The sequence below is a fragment of the Macaca thibetana genome, chromosome 8 (assembly GCF_024542745.1).
Source record: "Macaca thibetana thibetana isolate TM-01 chromosome 8, ASM2454274v1, whole genome shotgun sequence".
Taxonomy (NCBI): Eukaryota; Metazoa; Chordata; class Mammalia; order Primates; family Cercopithecidae; genus Macaca; species Macaca thibetana.
Window position 1 is genome coordinate 45,577,915 of NC_065585.1, and position 17,966 is coordinate 45,595,880.

Here is a 17,966-nt window from a genome sequence, read left to right on the forward strand (position 1 = left end):
GGGGTTTTGGTATGGTTGCCCTTTTTGTTGATACTGATGCTATTCCTTTCTGTTTGTTAGAAAAAAACTATTTTAAAATTCAAATGGAACCAAAAAGGAGCCTGAATAGCCATGATAATTGTAAGCAAAAAGAACAAAGCTGGAGGCATCATACTACCAGACTTCAAACTATACTATAAGGCTACAGTATCCAAAACAACATGGTACTGGTACAAAAACAAACACATAGACCCATGAAACAGAATAGAGAACTGAGAAATGAGACTGCACACCTACAACCATCGGATCTTTGACAAACTTGACAATAACAAGCAATATAGAAAGGACTCTCTAATAAATGGTGCTGGGAGTGCTTGCTAGCTGTACGCAGAAAATTGAAACTGTACCCCTTCCTTACACCATATGCAGAAGTTAACTCAAGATGGATTAGAGACTAAAATGTAAAACCCCAAACTATAAACACCCTAGAAGAAAATCTAGGCAATACCATTCAGGACATTGGCATGGGCAAAGATTTCATGACGAGGATGCCAAAAGTAACTGCAACAAAAGCAAAAATTGACAAATGGGATCTAATTAAACTAAGGAGCTTCTGCACAGCCAAAGAAACTATCATCAGAATGAACAGACAGTCTACAACATGGGAGAAAAATTTTGCAAATTAACCATCTGACAAAGGTCTAATATCCAGAATCTATAAGGAACTTAACCAAATTTACAAGATAACCCCATTAAAAAGTGGGCCAAAGACACGGACAGACGTTTCTCAAAAGAAGCATACACGTAGTCACGTAGTTCTCATGCCATGGTTTTCTGCTCTATCGGGTCACTTAAGGACTTGTCTACATTGGTTATTCTAGTTATCCATTTGTCTAATCTTTTTCAACATTTTCAGCTTCTTTGCGATGGGTTCGAACTTCCTTCTTTAGCTCGGAGAAGTTTGATCGTCTGAAGCCTTCTCACTACTCCTCAAAGTCATTCTCCATCCAGCTTTGTTCTGTGGCTGGTGAGGAGCTGTGTTCCTTTGGAGGGGGAGAGGTGCTCTGATTTTTAGAGTTTTCAGCTTTTCTGCTCTGTTTTTTCCGTATCTTGTGGTTTTATCTACCTTTGGTTTTTGACGATGGTGATGTACAGATGGGGTTTTGGTGTGGATGTCCTTTCTTATGTCCTTTCTTTTCATTAATTTTCTTTCTAACAGTCAGGACCCTCACCTGCAGGTCTGTTGGAGTTTGCTCGAGGTCCACTCCAGACCCTGTTTGCCCGGTATCAACAGTGGAGGCTGCAGAAGAGTGAATATTGCTGAACAGCAAATGTTGCTGCCTGATCATTCCTCTGGAAGCTTTGTCTCAGAGGGGTACCTTGCCGTGAGGTGTCAGTCTGGCCCTATTGGGGGTGCCTCCCAGTTAGGCTACTCGGGGGTCAGGGACCCACTTCCAGAGGCAGTCTGTCCATTTGCAGATCTCAAACTCCGTGCTGGGAGAATCACTGGTCTCTTCAAAGCTGTCAGACAGGGACATTTAAATCTGCAGAGGTTTCTGCTGCCTTTTGTTTGGCTATGCCCTGTCCCCAGAGGTGGAGTCTACAGCGGCACGCAGGCCTCCTTGAGCTGAGGTGGGCTCCACCCAGTTCGACCTTCTCAGCCATTTTGTTTACCTACTCATGCCTCAGCGATGGTGGGCGCCCCTCCCCCAGACTTGCTATTGCCTTGCAGTTAGATCTGACTGCTGTGCTAGCAATGAGGAAGGCCCCATGGGTGCGGGACCCTCTGAGTCAGGTGTGGGACAATCTCCTGGGTTGCCGTTTGCTAAGATCCTTGGAAAAGCACAGTATTAGGGCAGGTGTGACCCAATTTTCCAGGTGCTGTGTGTCATGGTTTCCCTTGGCTAGGAAAGGGAATTCCCTTAACCCTTGCGCTTCCTGGGTGAGATGATGCCTCGCTCTCCTTTAGCTCTCGCTCCGAGGGCTGCACCCACTGTCCTGCACCCACTGTCCAACACGCCCCAGGGAGATGAACCTGGTACCTCAGTTGGAAATGCAGAAATCACCCATCTTGTGTCATTGACGCTGGGAGCTGTAGCTTGGAGCTGTTCCCATTCGGCCATCTTGGAACCTCCCCTATTAATACATTTCTATTCTATGGAGTTGGAGGTAATAAGTCATAGTGATCAGAATTGAAACCTGGATCCACCAATTAATGTTGGGTATGTTACTTAATCTGTTTTCACCTCAGTTTCCTCATCTTTAAAATATGTACACTAGTAGTATCTAATTCATAAGAATGTTGTGAAGACTAAATAATCTATGTAGAACTCACTATGTAAGGTAATCTGATTATCTGTCAGTATTATTGTTATTTTCACTAAAAAGAGGCTGTAGGACTTAGGAGTGTAGAGGATGGAGTCGGACCAGGTGGTTTCACACCCTGCTCTGCTGCTTACTATTTGTGAAAATCTGGGTAGCTTGGTTAGCTTCTCTATGCCTCAGTTTTGTCATCTAAAAAATAGGGATACCAGGAATAACAAATAAGATTATTATGAGGATTAAATGAGTTATTATAAGGAAAGCAATAACTGAAGAGTACTACAAAATCCATAAATGTTAGCTATGATAAGAGCCATTATTATTAATCAGCTAATTTGAAGTCCTATGGGCTGAAACTGTGGCAATCCCTAACATACAAAGAGGAGCAATTCCATTTTTCAAACTAAAATAAAATCAAAATTATGTTCTAACCTCAGTATGCAGATTTTCTGGAGAAATGATTTTGGTGAAAATGATAGCCGGTGCTCCAGTTATTCGGACAGAAAAATCTGTCAAAATGGGAGTCAAAATTGCTCTCCTTTCTTGATGCCGCCGTATGCTAAAAGATAGAGTGAAAGATTATTAGTCATTTCACTTTTTTCAAAGATAATTTTCATTAAATTTGTCCAAGTCTTTGTACTACAGACATGTATGGCAAAATTACATTATTATTTTGAGAGTGCCTATTTGCATATTTTACAGTCATCGTTTCTTAACTTCAATTCCATAAGATTTGTAGAAGATGATAACATCTTGAGAAATTCAGATGTAATTAAGCAATTTCATATTAGTATCATCCCAGAGCTTTTTAACAAATTAATTTTTAAATGTTTACTTCTTGTTCTTGCAAATAGTTTCATATCACTTTTGTTACCAACAATCTTACTATTGTTTAGAATAATTTTTAATTTCCTATTTTTAATATCTGACCTTCTATTTGATAACTGCTGTCTTTCTGACCTCATTAGGGTCATGACCATATCCTTTTAATCTTTTAATTCTTTTCTTTTTAAGGTCTAAGAACAATATTAATTCATTTTTTTTTAAGACAAGGTCTTGCTCTGTCACCTAGGCTGGAGTGCAGTGGTGCGATCATGGCTCACTTTAGCCTCAATCTCCTGGGCTCAAGTGATTCTCCCACCTTGGCCTCCTGAGTAGCTGGGACCACAGGAATGTACCACCACGCCTGGCTAATTTATTTTTGTTTTTTGTAGAGACAGAGTCTCCTCATGTTGCCCAGGCTGGTCTTGAACTCCTAGGCTCAAACAATTCTCCTGCCTAGGACCCTCAAAGTGCTGGGTTTACAAGTGCTGAGTCACCATGCCCAGTTCTTAAGGTTTTTGTGTGAGATATTAAATGCTTCCTGAAAACAATCCTGTATGTGAAGTAGGGACTGTTAATAGTCCCATTATTATCTGTAAGGAAATGAAGTTCAATTACTGGGCTAAGGCTACACAATGAGAGCAAAGGTTCCAGAATTGGACCTGGAGGGCAAGTTGACACCAAAACAGCTTTTGGCCTCTATTTTAGTTCTTCTTTATATATTCCCAGCTTTGATCAGTTATTTAGCAGAATATTTTTATCTGACATTTAAAATTATTAATAATTTCAAAGGAAGTACATGGTAAAAGATGAAATTGGAAAACATTATTGAGAAAGCAAAAGTGGGCTGGTACAGATCTTCAAGTCCACTATGTATATGCTTACTTTTTATTTTATCAACTAATATACATTTATGTTTTGTTAGCAAGCTATACCTCAAATTTTGCTTCAAGCTATTAACTTAATATTCCTTTTACATATGCCCTTATTAGTCCCTTATATCATAAACTGATAAAGTTGAAATCAGAGAATTGGCATAAATTATCTCATGAAAAAGCCTGGTTAAAATTCAAGTCTTTCTACACCATTTTTTCTTTTTATCAGAGTAGTCCAGAGAGTACTCTGGTCTTTTGTTAAACTTGCAATGAGCAGAGTTCTATATGGTGTCTGCCAAAAAAGCAAATTGGATCATCTGGTTCTATGACACATAAGTATTGGATTTCAAGAAAGTCAATTTTAAAGAATTAAGAGATCTGGCGAGTAGAGAGTAACAGGAGGAAGTATTAAAATCTGTGACTACAGAGGAAGGACTGAGATCCTGAGAGACACCATAATTATAGCCTAATAGCTCAAATTCCATAAAATGACCAATGTGAGAAACATGTAACATCTGATGTGCTCTCATAGGGGAGTGCTAAAATATATGATGTATTAAAAATAACTTAAAATGGAAAAGTTGGCAGGGAACCAAATAAGAGCAAACATTAATGACCAAGGGCAATGAAAAAAAAGGTACTTGTCCGTATTATACATTTTTCTCCATAATGTGATAAATTAAATCAGTGACACAAAATATGAAAGCCCTGTGACCTTAGAAGTAATAACAAAATATAAATGTCAATAGTCTTATAAAACTATAATTTTTCTGGTATATAGTATTAACTTTTATGATATCTCTGGTAAATATTTGAGGTAATGGTAAATATTTTAAAAAATCATTAAAAACCTTTACAGATTCAAATATTTTCAGGAATAAATTTAAAAGAAAAACAAAAAAGAAATACTAAATAACTACAATGAAGAATTAAATTCTGGCAATATTTTACTATATAACAGTTCAAGTTTCAAAATTCAAAAGAAGGAACTAAAACACAAAGTATTAACTAAGGTTGTTAATGACCTTAGGGTCATTAAATTGAGAGGGTCAGCACTCTTAATGAATCAAGGGAATAGAGTTTTAACAGCTATTTGAGATAAGACAAGGATTTTTAAATGAGTTGCCTACCTAGATCTGGGGCCCCTGAAGGTCCAGAAAAACATCACACCATCAGAAACCGGAAAGAATAAGAAAGTTTGCCTGTCTTGGCAAGAGAACTTGTTGAAAAAACAAATATCGCCCTGGAAAATTAAAAATAATGGGAAATATCCCATGTGTATTAAGTGGCTCTAACTTATATTACCTGGGTGGTCCTCAAATACCCATTCTGTTATTTATATAGCAGTAGCATCAGAACTTTGATAACCCTGGGGCATCTGTCAGAAACAGATGGAAAACCTCCCTAGAAAACATGTCCTCAATGACAAAAAGGATACTCAAGGGAAAAAGATCGTTGAAGATAAGCTCCTATACAAACCATTTTATATACCAAAAAAAAGAACTTTATTAGCAAGAGGAAAATTAGATCCTGTTTTCAAACGCATTATCAAGAACTTTTGATAATAAAATTTTGATAATAAATTAAATAAAAATTTTGCTTAAAATTACTAAAGACATATAGAATTAAAAAACATAAGAAAAAAAGCAAGGCACTATTAAAAAGTGCAAATCAGGTTTGAAAAAACAACCAAAGAGAATTTCCAAAAATAAAAAATACAGTTACTAAAGTTAAAGACATAATAGGTGGGATAAATAGCATTTAGAAATAATTAGTAAACTAGAAATAGATTTGAGAAAATTCCAGAATTTACTAAAATAAATTTTTAAATGAAAAGTTTAAAAGGAAAATGAAGAGACAGGGAGAGATGAGTCCAACATATATAACTAGAATTCCAAAATGAGAGAACAGAAAGAAAGGAAAAGAGAAAATACTAAAGAAAACATGGCTGATGATTTTCCCAGAAATTATGAAACATAAGAATTCATAGACTCAGGAAGCACAATGTGTCCTGGTTCAGACAAATACAAGGAAATCCACAAGTATACATATCTTGATGAAACTGCTGATCACTCATGATGACGAAAAGATACTAAATTCAGCTGGAGAAAACAGATTACACCATTCCAAGGCACACAGGGTTAGAGGAGCTGTGGAATCAATATTTCGCTGATGTACTCCAGTATAACAATGATTTAATATATGTCTATATTGTCCATATAAACAAAGAAATGGTATAATTATCTGTACCTATCATGTAATATAGAGGATTATATCCATAGAAATTTATTAAACCCTCGTTGAAAATAACAAAACATTGACTATTGTAAGGTTCTAAGCAAATAACAGAAAAATAATCATGTGAGTTGGCAAAAGTTCTTCTAGTAAGCTTTGGGAGGTATAGATTGTAAACAAAAAAAAAGTATAGTTCTCTGAAATTGTTACTAAGCAAGAAGGCACAGGTGTATGCCAGATGCACTCAAGAAAACACATGTATCAGAAAAGCTGTGGTCATCTTTCTTGGACTCAGAATATTTACACTAAGGTTCTTCTGCCCATCTGTCATACATTTTAGTATGCCTTTGTGGGAAATATGAAAGGAGTTTAAGAACCACACTTCAAAAACTGCATATTATCAAAGACCAGAAGTAGGAAAAGTGGTACCAAGGTTCCCAAGATATTCCACCAAAAAAATCAGAATAAGAAATGCTAGATGGTCTGTGTGCACAGAGCAATTCTTTTTTTTTTTTTTTCTTCCTCCTGTGTGTGAGAAAGGGTCTCCTTCTGTCGCCCAGGCTAGAGTGCAGTGGCATGATCTTGGCTCACTGTAACCTCTGCCTCCTGGGCTCAAGTCATCCCAGTACCTCAGCCTCCTAAGTAGCTAGGGCTACAAGTGTGTGACTCCACATCTGGCTAATTTTTGTATTTTTTGTAGGGACGGGGTTTCGCCACGTTGCCCAGGTTGGTGCACACAGCAATTCTTATGCAACATAAAGATTTTCTTAGTATGGCATTATGGCTGAACTTTAGATGGAAGACACTAGAGCAGAAGATACTTAAAACTTGTGGTAATCACCTGAGACCATCTCTTACAGTAGTTATTCCTAAATATGAAAACAGTAATATTCACAAACATTTATTATAAATAATCTGCTACCTGGAAAACTATGTGTTACATAAACCTATTCCTTGATATTCTTCTATTTATATTAATGGGAGGCATAAAGATAAATAATTTAAATCCTATAGGAACTTAAAAAATGAAATAGTTGGCAAGGCACGGTGACTCACGCCTGTAATACTAGCACTTTGGGAGGCCGAGGTGGGCGGATCACCTGAGGTCTGGAGTTCAAGATCAGTCTGGCCAACATGGAAAAACCACATCTCTACAAAAAATACAAAAATTAGCCAGGCGTGGTGGCGCGGGCCTGTAGTCCCAGCTACTTCGGAGGCTGAGGCAAGAGAATCGCTTGAACCCGGGAGGCAGAGGCTGCAGTAAGCCGAGATTGTACCACTGCACTCCAGCCTGGGTGACAGAGCAAGACTCCGTCTCAAAATAAAAACAGAAAAAAAAAAAGGAAAAAAAGAAATAGTTATTGGTATATATCCATTTAGAGGCATTTTTCCAACAGGAGAACTATCCCATGGCTTTCAAATGCAATTAAAATAAAATTCAAACTCCCTCTGACTTACAAAACCATTCATTATTTAGCCCTTCTCTCCCTAAAACTCATCTGCTATTACTTCTTTCCTCCCAGCCAGGCATGATCCCTTAAACGTGCTCAACTTGTTCCTACTCCAGTGTCTTTGCTCTTCCTGAAACACTCTCAGCAGAAACACTCTAGGGGTGTTTGAACGGATAGCTCATTTTTCTCGTTCAGGTATTAGAAGGGGTCTTCCCTGAGCTCCAATCTAAGGAAATTTCCCAATTACTCTTATTATGTTACCCAGTTATATTATTTTCATAGCATTTATCACTCTGAAATTGAGAAACATGGATTGAGGGCTCCCTATGGTGCCAGGGATGCTAGGTGCTGAGAAAACAATGGCAAAATGGGTACATAATGCTGTTTCTGAATGTTAAGAATTCAGTTTAGCAGGAAAGATAACTAAACAAAGTAATCATAAGGTATGATAAGTAGAGTAATAAGGAAAGTACAAGGAAGTGTGGAAATACTCAATAGGGACCTAATCTTTTATCTCAAGGTGTTGAATATACAGAAAGAATTAATCTCTAAAGACATATAAAGCATCTTGTGCACAATGCTACAAGAACTACAGCTTGAAATGAGGATGGTTCTTAAGGTACATTTAAAGAAAATATCAGTATAAATTTAGTTTGGCAAAATTAAATAATATTAAAATAAAATATTCTCATTCTTGAAAAAAAAAAAAACAGCAACATAAACTTTCCTGCCAAAACAAAAGAACAAAACAAAGGTTAATATATTTGTAATGGAGATCACAAGTGCTACGTCTATTTATTACAATATTTAGAAGACAGTTTTATGAGTATACTAAATTAAAATATTAATTCAGTCTTACTGAGATGTCCAATGGATAATAGCTTTGATTCCAGTTGTTTATATCTATAACCTGAAACTCCTGGTCATCTAATTTTACTTGTTAGACCTTTTCAAAGGAAAAGCATCAAAAAACAAAACAAAACAAAACCCAACTTCATAGACACTAGAGGTATTGCTGAAAGTTTCTCAGAGAAAAGAACATTAGAAATTGTGTGTTGAGGATTTACATAGGAATCCACTAAGGAAGAGAAAGTCAGGAGATTTTCAAAATTTCATTTTTAAAGCTTCAATAATATGGCTGGTCACAGTAGCTCATGCCTATAATCCAGTGCTTTGGGAGGATAGGGTGGGAGCATAGTTAGAGCCCAGAAGTTGGAGGTTACAGTGAACTATGATAACGACATAGTGAACTATAAGTGACACAGTGAGACCCTGTCATTCATAAATAAACCAGTAAACTTTAATAGTATGTACTGTTGTACCAGTTACAGTGCTCACAGAATTATACAGGATAATGTATAAAAGGTAAATGTTGTACACATGCTTTTAAAATACATTCTTGATATAATCCTGTTTGGCCCCTTCTCTTAAAAAGAAAACACCATGGCTGGGCACAGTGGCCTCTCAGCACTTTGGTAGGCCAAGGCCAATGGATCACCTGAGGTCAGGAGTTCAAGACTAGCCTGGCCAACATGGTGAAACCCTATCTCTACTAAAAATACAAAAATCAGCTGGGCATGGGGGTACAGGCCTGTAATTCCAGCTACTCAGGAGGCTGAGAGGAAGGAGAATTGCTTGAAGCCAGGAGGCAGAGGTTGCAGTAAGCCGAGATTGTACCACTGCACTCCAACCTGGGTGACAGAGATTCCATCTCAAAACAAACAAACAAACAAACAAACACACACACACACAGAATAAAGAAAACACCATAGAAGGGAAACTGGCTACTTATGGGCTTTGGTCAGTTGGGTTTCAATGAATCAAGGCATTATCTATCCATCCATCTTAGCTGTAAGATGACTGTAAAGTAATTGAAAATATATGCTACCATGATGATTACACACAATTTAAACATTTTCTTATTTTTTAGTGCCTACTGTATCAGTCAGTAACTACACTAAGATATAAAAAAGAGTAAGACCAAGCAAGACAGGATCTCTGTCCTCTTATATCTACACCATCTTTTTATATTGCCATAGGACACTCTCAGCCAACATGTAAGGAAGAAGATATCTGCTGGCTGCTAAGAATGAAAAACCAACTGCTCCCCCCTGTTGTATCATGAATCGTTTAGCCTTCACACCCACTTTCCAGGAACTTTTTAAGCAAGAAGAAAAATTCACATTTTTCATGTAAAGGCATGGTAAGGTTTAAGGAAATTATAAAATCACATCATTCAAGTAGGTTTAGGTCAATCTAGGCATTAACCTACAAAGTATGAAAATTAGACTAACTTCTGTGATTTTGCTTAGGTCTTAACTTGATGTCCTCACAAATTAGATAAAAGTGATGTTTTTCAGGTTGAAAATTTAAAACAAATTTAAAACTTTTTTCCTTCCATATTCCTATCTATAATTTCAGGTGCAATTCTGGAAAAAATCTCATTTTTATTAATCACTAATCAAACTATGCTGGGGGTCCTGTGCAGTGCGAACATTTGGGAAATAGTCTAAAAAATAAAAATAAAAGAGATCTAAGGACACAGAGAATAGTCATAATCTCTCAGAAATAAAGCTAGAAATATATGGTTTAGGGATTTTAATGCCTACACATAGCCATAGTTCCCCATATTCAAGGTTACCAGTCCTGAGAAGTATAAGACCAATGAATTTTAGTAATATGTCATGTCAGATTCCAAGTCAGCTTGCTAAGCAAACATAGTAACAACAATTTTAAAATTCTGTATGTGTAAAAAAAGCCCACAGAGTATTACATGTAATTTGTTATGTGTATATAAAAATATTTTAACAAACAAATATGCTGTAACTATTTCTCTGACAATGAAGTTTAAAAGATAAATTACCTAACAAAATCAAGTCAGAGATAGGAACAGATAAAAGTATTATGATAAAAACAAAATTATTTACTTTTAAGTGTACTTTTGCAAAGTCTATTAGAATTATATCTTTAAATATTACACATGAGAAAAGTATATCAATATTAACTTGGAGAATTAAGACTTAGTGGTACTTTCAGGTAATTATAAGATAAACTTTCCACCTCCCCCTAAAGCACTGGTGGCCATATAAAGCAGCAAGTCACTTGAATGTGCAAACTACACACGGTGGACATCAGTACATTTCCTCAGATTATAAAATAAACCCAGATGTAGCAAAAATGGTTGCTAAGAGAAAAAGAAAAAGAGAGTGATTAGCTAACAACGGACTTTAGCACAAGCCTACAAGATCTGAGCCTTGAGCAGAAGAAAAGTAGTTGACTAGTAAGAGGAAGGAAACCAAGGTTCTACACATAGCTCTATTTTTTGTGACACTGGACAAGCCAAAGAACCACTTCAAATTTAGTTTACTGTAGTAGTTTTTGTTTTATAACCACTTCCCAAGAATAATTCAGAGTTTAGAGTTTTGCAAAAGAGGAACCTTAACAAGATTTGGAAGATGGAGGGAAATAGTAGCCAATATTCTCTGCAAGACTTCATGTTTTAAATGCAGTGAAAGACCAATGGAAAGGTGCTGGCAGATTCTAGCTTGTTCTCACTTTTCCTGGCTCTGTGACCACTTCTTCTTCCTGACCCTTGGCCCTGCTGAACAACAGCAACTCCAGCCTCCCAGCCTTACCCCAGATGCAGAGGCCACAGCCTCCCATTAATGTCTACCAGCCTTCTGGTGGTTTCAGTCCACCAGTTGGATGTGCTGCTGGATGTTTCCGAGGTTCCCTTGAAAGCTCCCAAGTTTTTAACCAGGTCAAGCGCTTCAGGAGGGTTGGTTGTGACTTTGATCCTTCAACTCCCTCTTCCAGACCCTTACTTGTCAGCTTTTTCCACAACTGGGTAAGATTTTACACCTAAAATGAATCTCTTATTCTGTAATACTCTATTGGTTCTGCTGCCTTAATTAAACTGTGATATATTCCCTTGGATGAAAAAAAATCAAAGTTTTAGGAACAGAAGATCTTCAAGTTTTAAAATCTGATGATTCTCTATACTTAACTTCCCTACTCCCCACTCCCTGCAACATACACATAGAAGCACATCACAATTAAAGACAAAATTTGAGTAATGTACCCAGAGGAATGAATGAAAATCATCATTAAAGGTTGCCGTTTAATATTGGTCAGGGAAGTAAACACATTATTCCTCACTGTATCTTTGGAATTTCATCTACAATACCTATTCAGAAACAGAATCATATTAAGGTCCTATTTATATGTCTGTCAAGATTAATCATCAGAACTATGCTACAACAGATCTAAAATTTTATGTTTTTAATTGAATGAGTATCTCTCATAAACATTCACATTCAGTCTCTTGATTAGTTGGCTCTACTTAATCATCACTCTGTCATTGATTAATTTAGCCTTTATTTGGTATCTGTTATGTGCCAAGCATGACATTATGTGCCAAGTAAAACATGCCATACTTTCATACTTCTGGCCTCTGGATCTGCTGCTTCCCTGTTCAGAATGCTCCCTCTACTCTGCAGGCACCCAAACTCTGTGGAAACAGGTTCAGAAGCCATGCACTCTGTGAAACCTTCTCTGAAACCCCACTCATAGAGTCAATCATTCATTTCTCTCTGTTTTTTTTTTTCTTTTAAAAAGAGAAATGAATGACTATTTTGTACCTATGTCAACTTTGCATTAATTTATCTTTTCGCTTATGTGCCTGTGCCTAAGATCTCCTACGTATGTGGCATATATTTATCTTGATTTGGATTTGTTTCTTCTGTAAGCCTAAGTATGCTATATTTGTCAATTATAGCATTCTCCACACTATAATAGTTAAATAGTAAGTCTGTTTCTTTGATTGGCTGCTGAACTTACAGGACATATATTAGAATAAAATTAGAAATTATTTCATTTGTTTCTCCAGTGTAAAAGACCTTCAATGGCATACACTAGACATTCAAAAGTCTTTATTTTTTATTATTCACTTATTTATCTGAGACAGGGTTTTGTTCTGTTGATGAGGATGGAGGTGAAGTGACATGATCATAGCTCAATGCAGCCTTGAACTCCTGGGCTTAAGTGATCCTCCTGATTCAGCCTCAAGATAAGCTAGGGCCATAGGTGCATGCCACCATGCCCTGCTAACTAAAAAAATTACGTTGTTGTTGAGATAAGGTCTCACTATGTTGCCTAGGCTGGTCCTGGCTTCAAGCAATCCTCCCGCTTTGGCCTCTCAAAGTGTGGGATTACAAGCATGAGCCATCAAAAGTCTGTTAATTTTTGACCACACACAGCCATCAAAAGTCTTTGTAAATTTTTGATGAGGGTGACAGGATCATTCAATGGGGAAAGACTAGTATCTTCAGTAAATGATGACAGAACAACCGGAAACCCATATGTTAAAAAATGAAGTTGGACCTTTACCACATACTGAGAGGAGACAATGTGCTAACAGCCCTCGCTCTCTCGGTGCCTCCTCAGCCTTGGCGTCCACTCTGGCAGCGCCTGAGGAGCCCTTCCGCCCACCACTGCACTATAGGAGCCCCGACTCTGGGCTGGCTGAGGCTAGAGCCAGCTCCCTCTGCTTGCAGGGAGGTGTGGAGGGAGAGGCGCTGTCCGGAACCGGGGCCGCGCAGTGGCCCGCGTCCAGGCCAGCACGAGTTCCGGCAGGCACCGGCCTGGCGGCCCCGCCAATGGCCGCGCTGCTGGCCCAGAGCAGTGAGGGGCTTAGTACTGGAGCCAGCAGCTGCGGTGGGTGCGCCTGTCCCCCAGCAGTGCCAGCCCGCGGGGGCTGCGCTCAAGTTGTCGCCTGGGCCTCAGCTGCCTCCCCATGGGGCAGGGCTCCGGACCTGCAGCCCGCCATGCCTGAACTCCCCCCTCATGGCAGTGGGCTACCCTGCGGCCCCAGCCTCCCTGATGAGCACCGCCCCCTGCTCCCTGGCGCTCGGTCCCATCCACTGCCCAGGGGCTGAGGAGTGCGGGTGCATGGCGCTGGACTGGCGGGTAGCTCTGCCTGCACCGGGGGCAGGATCCACTGAGTGAAACTGGCTGGGCTCTTGAGTCTGGTGGGGACTTGGAGAGCTTTTATGTCTGGCTGAGGGATTGTAGACACACCAATCAGCACTCCAGCCCTGGGTTTGCAAGTACACCAATCAGTACTCTGATTACTTAGTATCTAGCTAACCTAGTGGGGACTTGGAAGAAGCTTTAATGTCAAGCTAAGGGATTGTAAACGCACCAATCAGCACGCTAGCTCAGGGTTTGCAAATACACCAATCCTTACTCTGTATCTAGCTAACCTAAAGGGGACTTGGAGAACTTTTCTGTCTAGCTAGAGGGCTGTAAATGCACCAATCAGCACCCTGTCAAAACAGTCCAATCAGCTCTCTGTAAAGCGGACCAATCAGCGGGATGTGGGTGGGGCCAGAAAAGGAAATAAAAGCAGGCTTCCGGAGTCAGCCAGCAGCAACATGCTTGGGTCCGCTTCTACACCGTGGAAGCTTTGTTCTTTTGCTCTTTGCAATAAATCTTGCTCCTGCTCACTGGGTCCACGCTGCCTTTATGAGCTGTAACACCGCGAGGGTCTGCAGCTTAATTCCTGAAGCCAATGAGACCACGAAGCCACTGGGAAGAATGAAAAACTACAGACACGCTGCCTTTAAGAGCTGTAAGACCGCGAAGATCTCCAGCTTCACTCCTGAAGCCAGCAAGACCATGAACCCACTGGGAAGAAGGAACAAACTGCGGACACACCATCTTTAAGAACTGTAACACTCACCATGAGGGTCCGCGGCTTCATTCTTGAAGTCAGTGAGACCAGGAACTCATCAATTCTGGACACAATACCATCAACAAAAAATTTCCATTATAAAAAATATTTTCTAAATCATATATCTAATAAGGGTACAGCATCTAGAATAAATGAAGAACTCTTATAACTCATCAACAAGAAGTCAAGGAACTCGATTAAAAATAGCCAAAAGGCTGGGTGCGGTGGCTCACACTGGTAATCCCAGGATGTTGGGAGGCCAAGGCTGCTGGATCACTTGAGGTTAGAAGTTCGAGGCCAGCCTAGCCAACCTGATGAAACCCACCTCTACTAAAAATACAATAATTAGCAGGGCACAGTGGCAGGTGCATGTCATCCCAGGTACTTGGGAGGCTGAGGCAGGGGAATCGATTGAATCCAAGAGGCAGAGGTTACGATGAGCTGAGGTCATGCCACTGCACTCTAACCTGGGTGACAGAACAAGTCTCTGTCTCAAAAAAGCATGGGGTGGGGGTGGCAAAAGACAAGCTTTTCTCCAAAGAAATACACAGACAACAAGCACACAAAAAGCTACTTCAGGTCATTAATCATTACAGAGATGTAAGTGAAAACCACAAGGATGTACCACCTCACACCCAGTAGAATGATGTGTTAGCTTACCAAACAAATAAAAAAACAAAGAAAAGTAAGTATTAGTAAGAATGTGGAGAAACGAACCCTCAAACATTGCTGGTGGGAATATAAAATGGTACAGCCATTTTATGTTTGAAAGAATTTGGCAGTTTCTCAAAAAGTTAAACATAAAATTGCCATATGACCCTGTAATTCTACTACTAGGTGTATACCCAAATATGTGAAAACAGGTACTCAAACAGGTACTTGTACAGCAATATCGATAGCAACATTATACACAGTAGCCAAAAAGCAGAAATAGCTCAAATGTCCATCAATGGATAGACAAATTGTAGTGTACAGATGATCCTCAACTCATACTGGGGTTATATCCTGATAAACTCATTGTAAGTTGAATGTATCCTAAGTTGAGAATGTATTTAATACACTTAACCAATCGAACATCATAGCTTAGTCTAGCCTATCTTAAATGTGCTCAGAACACTCACATTGGCCTCAGTTGGGCAAAATCATCTAACGCAAAGCCTAGCTTATACTAAAACACTGAATATCTCATGTAATTATTGAATACCGTACTGAAAGTGAAAACCAGAATGGCTGTACAGGTACGCAAAGTACAGTTTCTACTGATTGCACTATTATTTTTGCATCATCATAAAGTTGAAAAATCTTAAGTTGACCCATTATAAATCAGTGATCACTTATATACACACGGTGGAATATTATTTGGCTATAAAGAGAATGAAGTACTGATATATGCTACAACTTGGATGAATATACAAAACAGTATGTTAAGTGAAAGAGGCCAGATATAAAAGGTCACATATCATATGATTCTATTTATATAAAATATCCAGAATACATAAATTCATACAGACAGGGTAAATCCAGACTGGTGAATTTAGAGTCAAATTGGTGGTTGCTAGGGGCTGGAAGGAGGGAGAAGGATAGAGACAAAGTGCCTACCAGGCAAGGGGTTTTACTTTGGGGTGAAGAAAATGTTTTGGAACTAGACAGAGGTGTTAGTTGCTCAATATTGTAAATGTACTAAATGCCACTAAATGTTCACCTTAAATGGTTAATTTTATGTTATGTGAATTTATCTCCAAAAATTATTAAAACACATACACAAACCATAAGTTAAATAAATTAAAGAACAAATAGGAGAGATACAACTAAGGTTAGGTGGTCATAAAATTTCCTAGGAAAGTAAGGCTCATGTTCTTTGTTATGACAGAATTTGTGATTTTTAAGACACAATAACCTGTGACTTTTATAAGCTCGTACCTCCTAAATCTGAAAACTGTGTAAAGATAAGGAATAGAAAGACTTGAAGCTGGCTACTATTATGTGATATTTGGAGTTTATGATTAGTGTAGTTGATGCTGTGGTGTGCCAAGAAGATCTTCCTTTATGATGAAAATATTCACTTCCCAGCTGCCATGCAAGTCGCCTGCTGATGATTCCATAATTACATTCCTCTCTTGAAATTTACCTTGGCTGGCTATGTGTGCTTCTTCACCCAAATTTACACCCCTTCTCAGGGGCACATTCAATCACTTGTCAGTGAAGGACTACAATAATACATTTTATACATGGCAGTGCTATGTTCTAGGGATAAATCAATGAACATGATGGTGATGATTTCTGTCCTCCGGACCCAGAGGTAGTTATATAAGTAATTAGAATAAAATATGTTAAGTGATGTGATAAGAGCACACACAAATGTGACTTAACTTGGTCTTGTGACAGGCTCAGGGAAGGCTTCCTAGAAAACATGTCTACCATGATTGCATATTTAGAAAACCCCACCATCTCAGCCCAAAATCTCCTTAAGCTGATAAGCAACTTCAGCAAAAGTCTCAGGATACAAAATCCATGTGCAAAAATCAAAAGCATTCCTATACACCAATAACAGAGAGCCAAATCATGAGTTAATTCCCATTCACAATTGCTACAAAGAGAATAAAATACTTAGGAATCCAACTTAGAAGGGATGTGAAGGACGTCTTCAAAGAGAAGTACAAACCACTGTTCAATGGAATAAAAGAGGACACGAACAAATGAAAGAACATTCCATGCTCATGGATAGGAAGAATCACTATTGTGAAAATGGCCATACTGCCCAAAGTAATTTATAGATTCAGTGCCATCCCCATCAAGTTACCAATGACTTTCTTCACAGAATTGGAAAAAACTACTTTAAAGTTCATATGGAACCAAAAGAGAGCCCACATTGCCAAGACAATCCTAAGCAAAAAGAACAAAGCTGGAGGCATCATGCTACCTGACTTCAAACTATACTACAAGGCTACAGTAACCAAAACAGCATGCTATTGGTACCAAAACAGAAAGATAGACCAATGGAACAGAACAGAGCCCTCAGAAATAACACTACACATCTACAACCATCTGATCTTTGACAAACCTGACAAAAACAAGAAACGGAGAAAGGATTCCCTATTTAATAAATGGTGTTGGGAAAACTGCCTAGCCACATGTAGAAAGCTGAAACTGGATCCCTTCCTTACACCTTATACAAAAATTATTTCAAGATGGATTAAAGACTTAAATGTTAGACCTAAAACGATAAAATCCCTAGAAGAAAACCTAGGCAATATCATTCAGGACATAGGCATGGGCAAGGACTTCATGTCTAAAACACCAAAAGCAATGGCAAAACAAGCCAACATTGACAAATGGGATCTAATTAAACTAAAGAGCTTCTGCACAGCAAAAGAAACTACCATCAGAGTGAACAGGCAACCTACAGAATGGAAGAAAATTTTTGCAATCTACCCATCTGACAAAGGGCTAATATCCAGATGTACAAAGAACAGAAACAAATTTACAAGAAAAAATCAAATAACTCTATCAAAAAGTGGGCAAAGGATATGAACAGACGCTTCTCAAAAG

The 17,966-nt window shown here is 38.6% G+C and overlaps 1 protein-coding gene across 8 annotated transcripts in view; it reads right to left on the reverse strand.

The window, feature by feature from the left end:
* The window catches only part of VPS13B (vacuolar protein sorting 13 homolog B), an 859,202-nt gene that overhangs the window by 297,650 nt on the left and 543,586 nt on the right, over positions 1-17,966 (reverse strand). For all 8 annotated transcript variants that reach the window (XM_050801187.1, XM_050801183.1, XM_050801189.1 and 5 more), the window contains one exon: positions 2,734-2,860. In XM_050801187.1, coding sequence (XP_050657144.1) covers positions 2,734-2,860 — 127 coding nt within the window. The remainder of the gene's footprint in view (positions 1-2,733; positions 2,861-17,966) is intronic.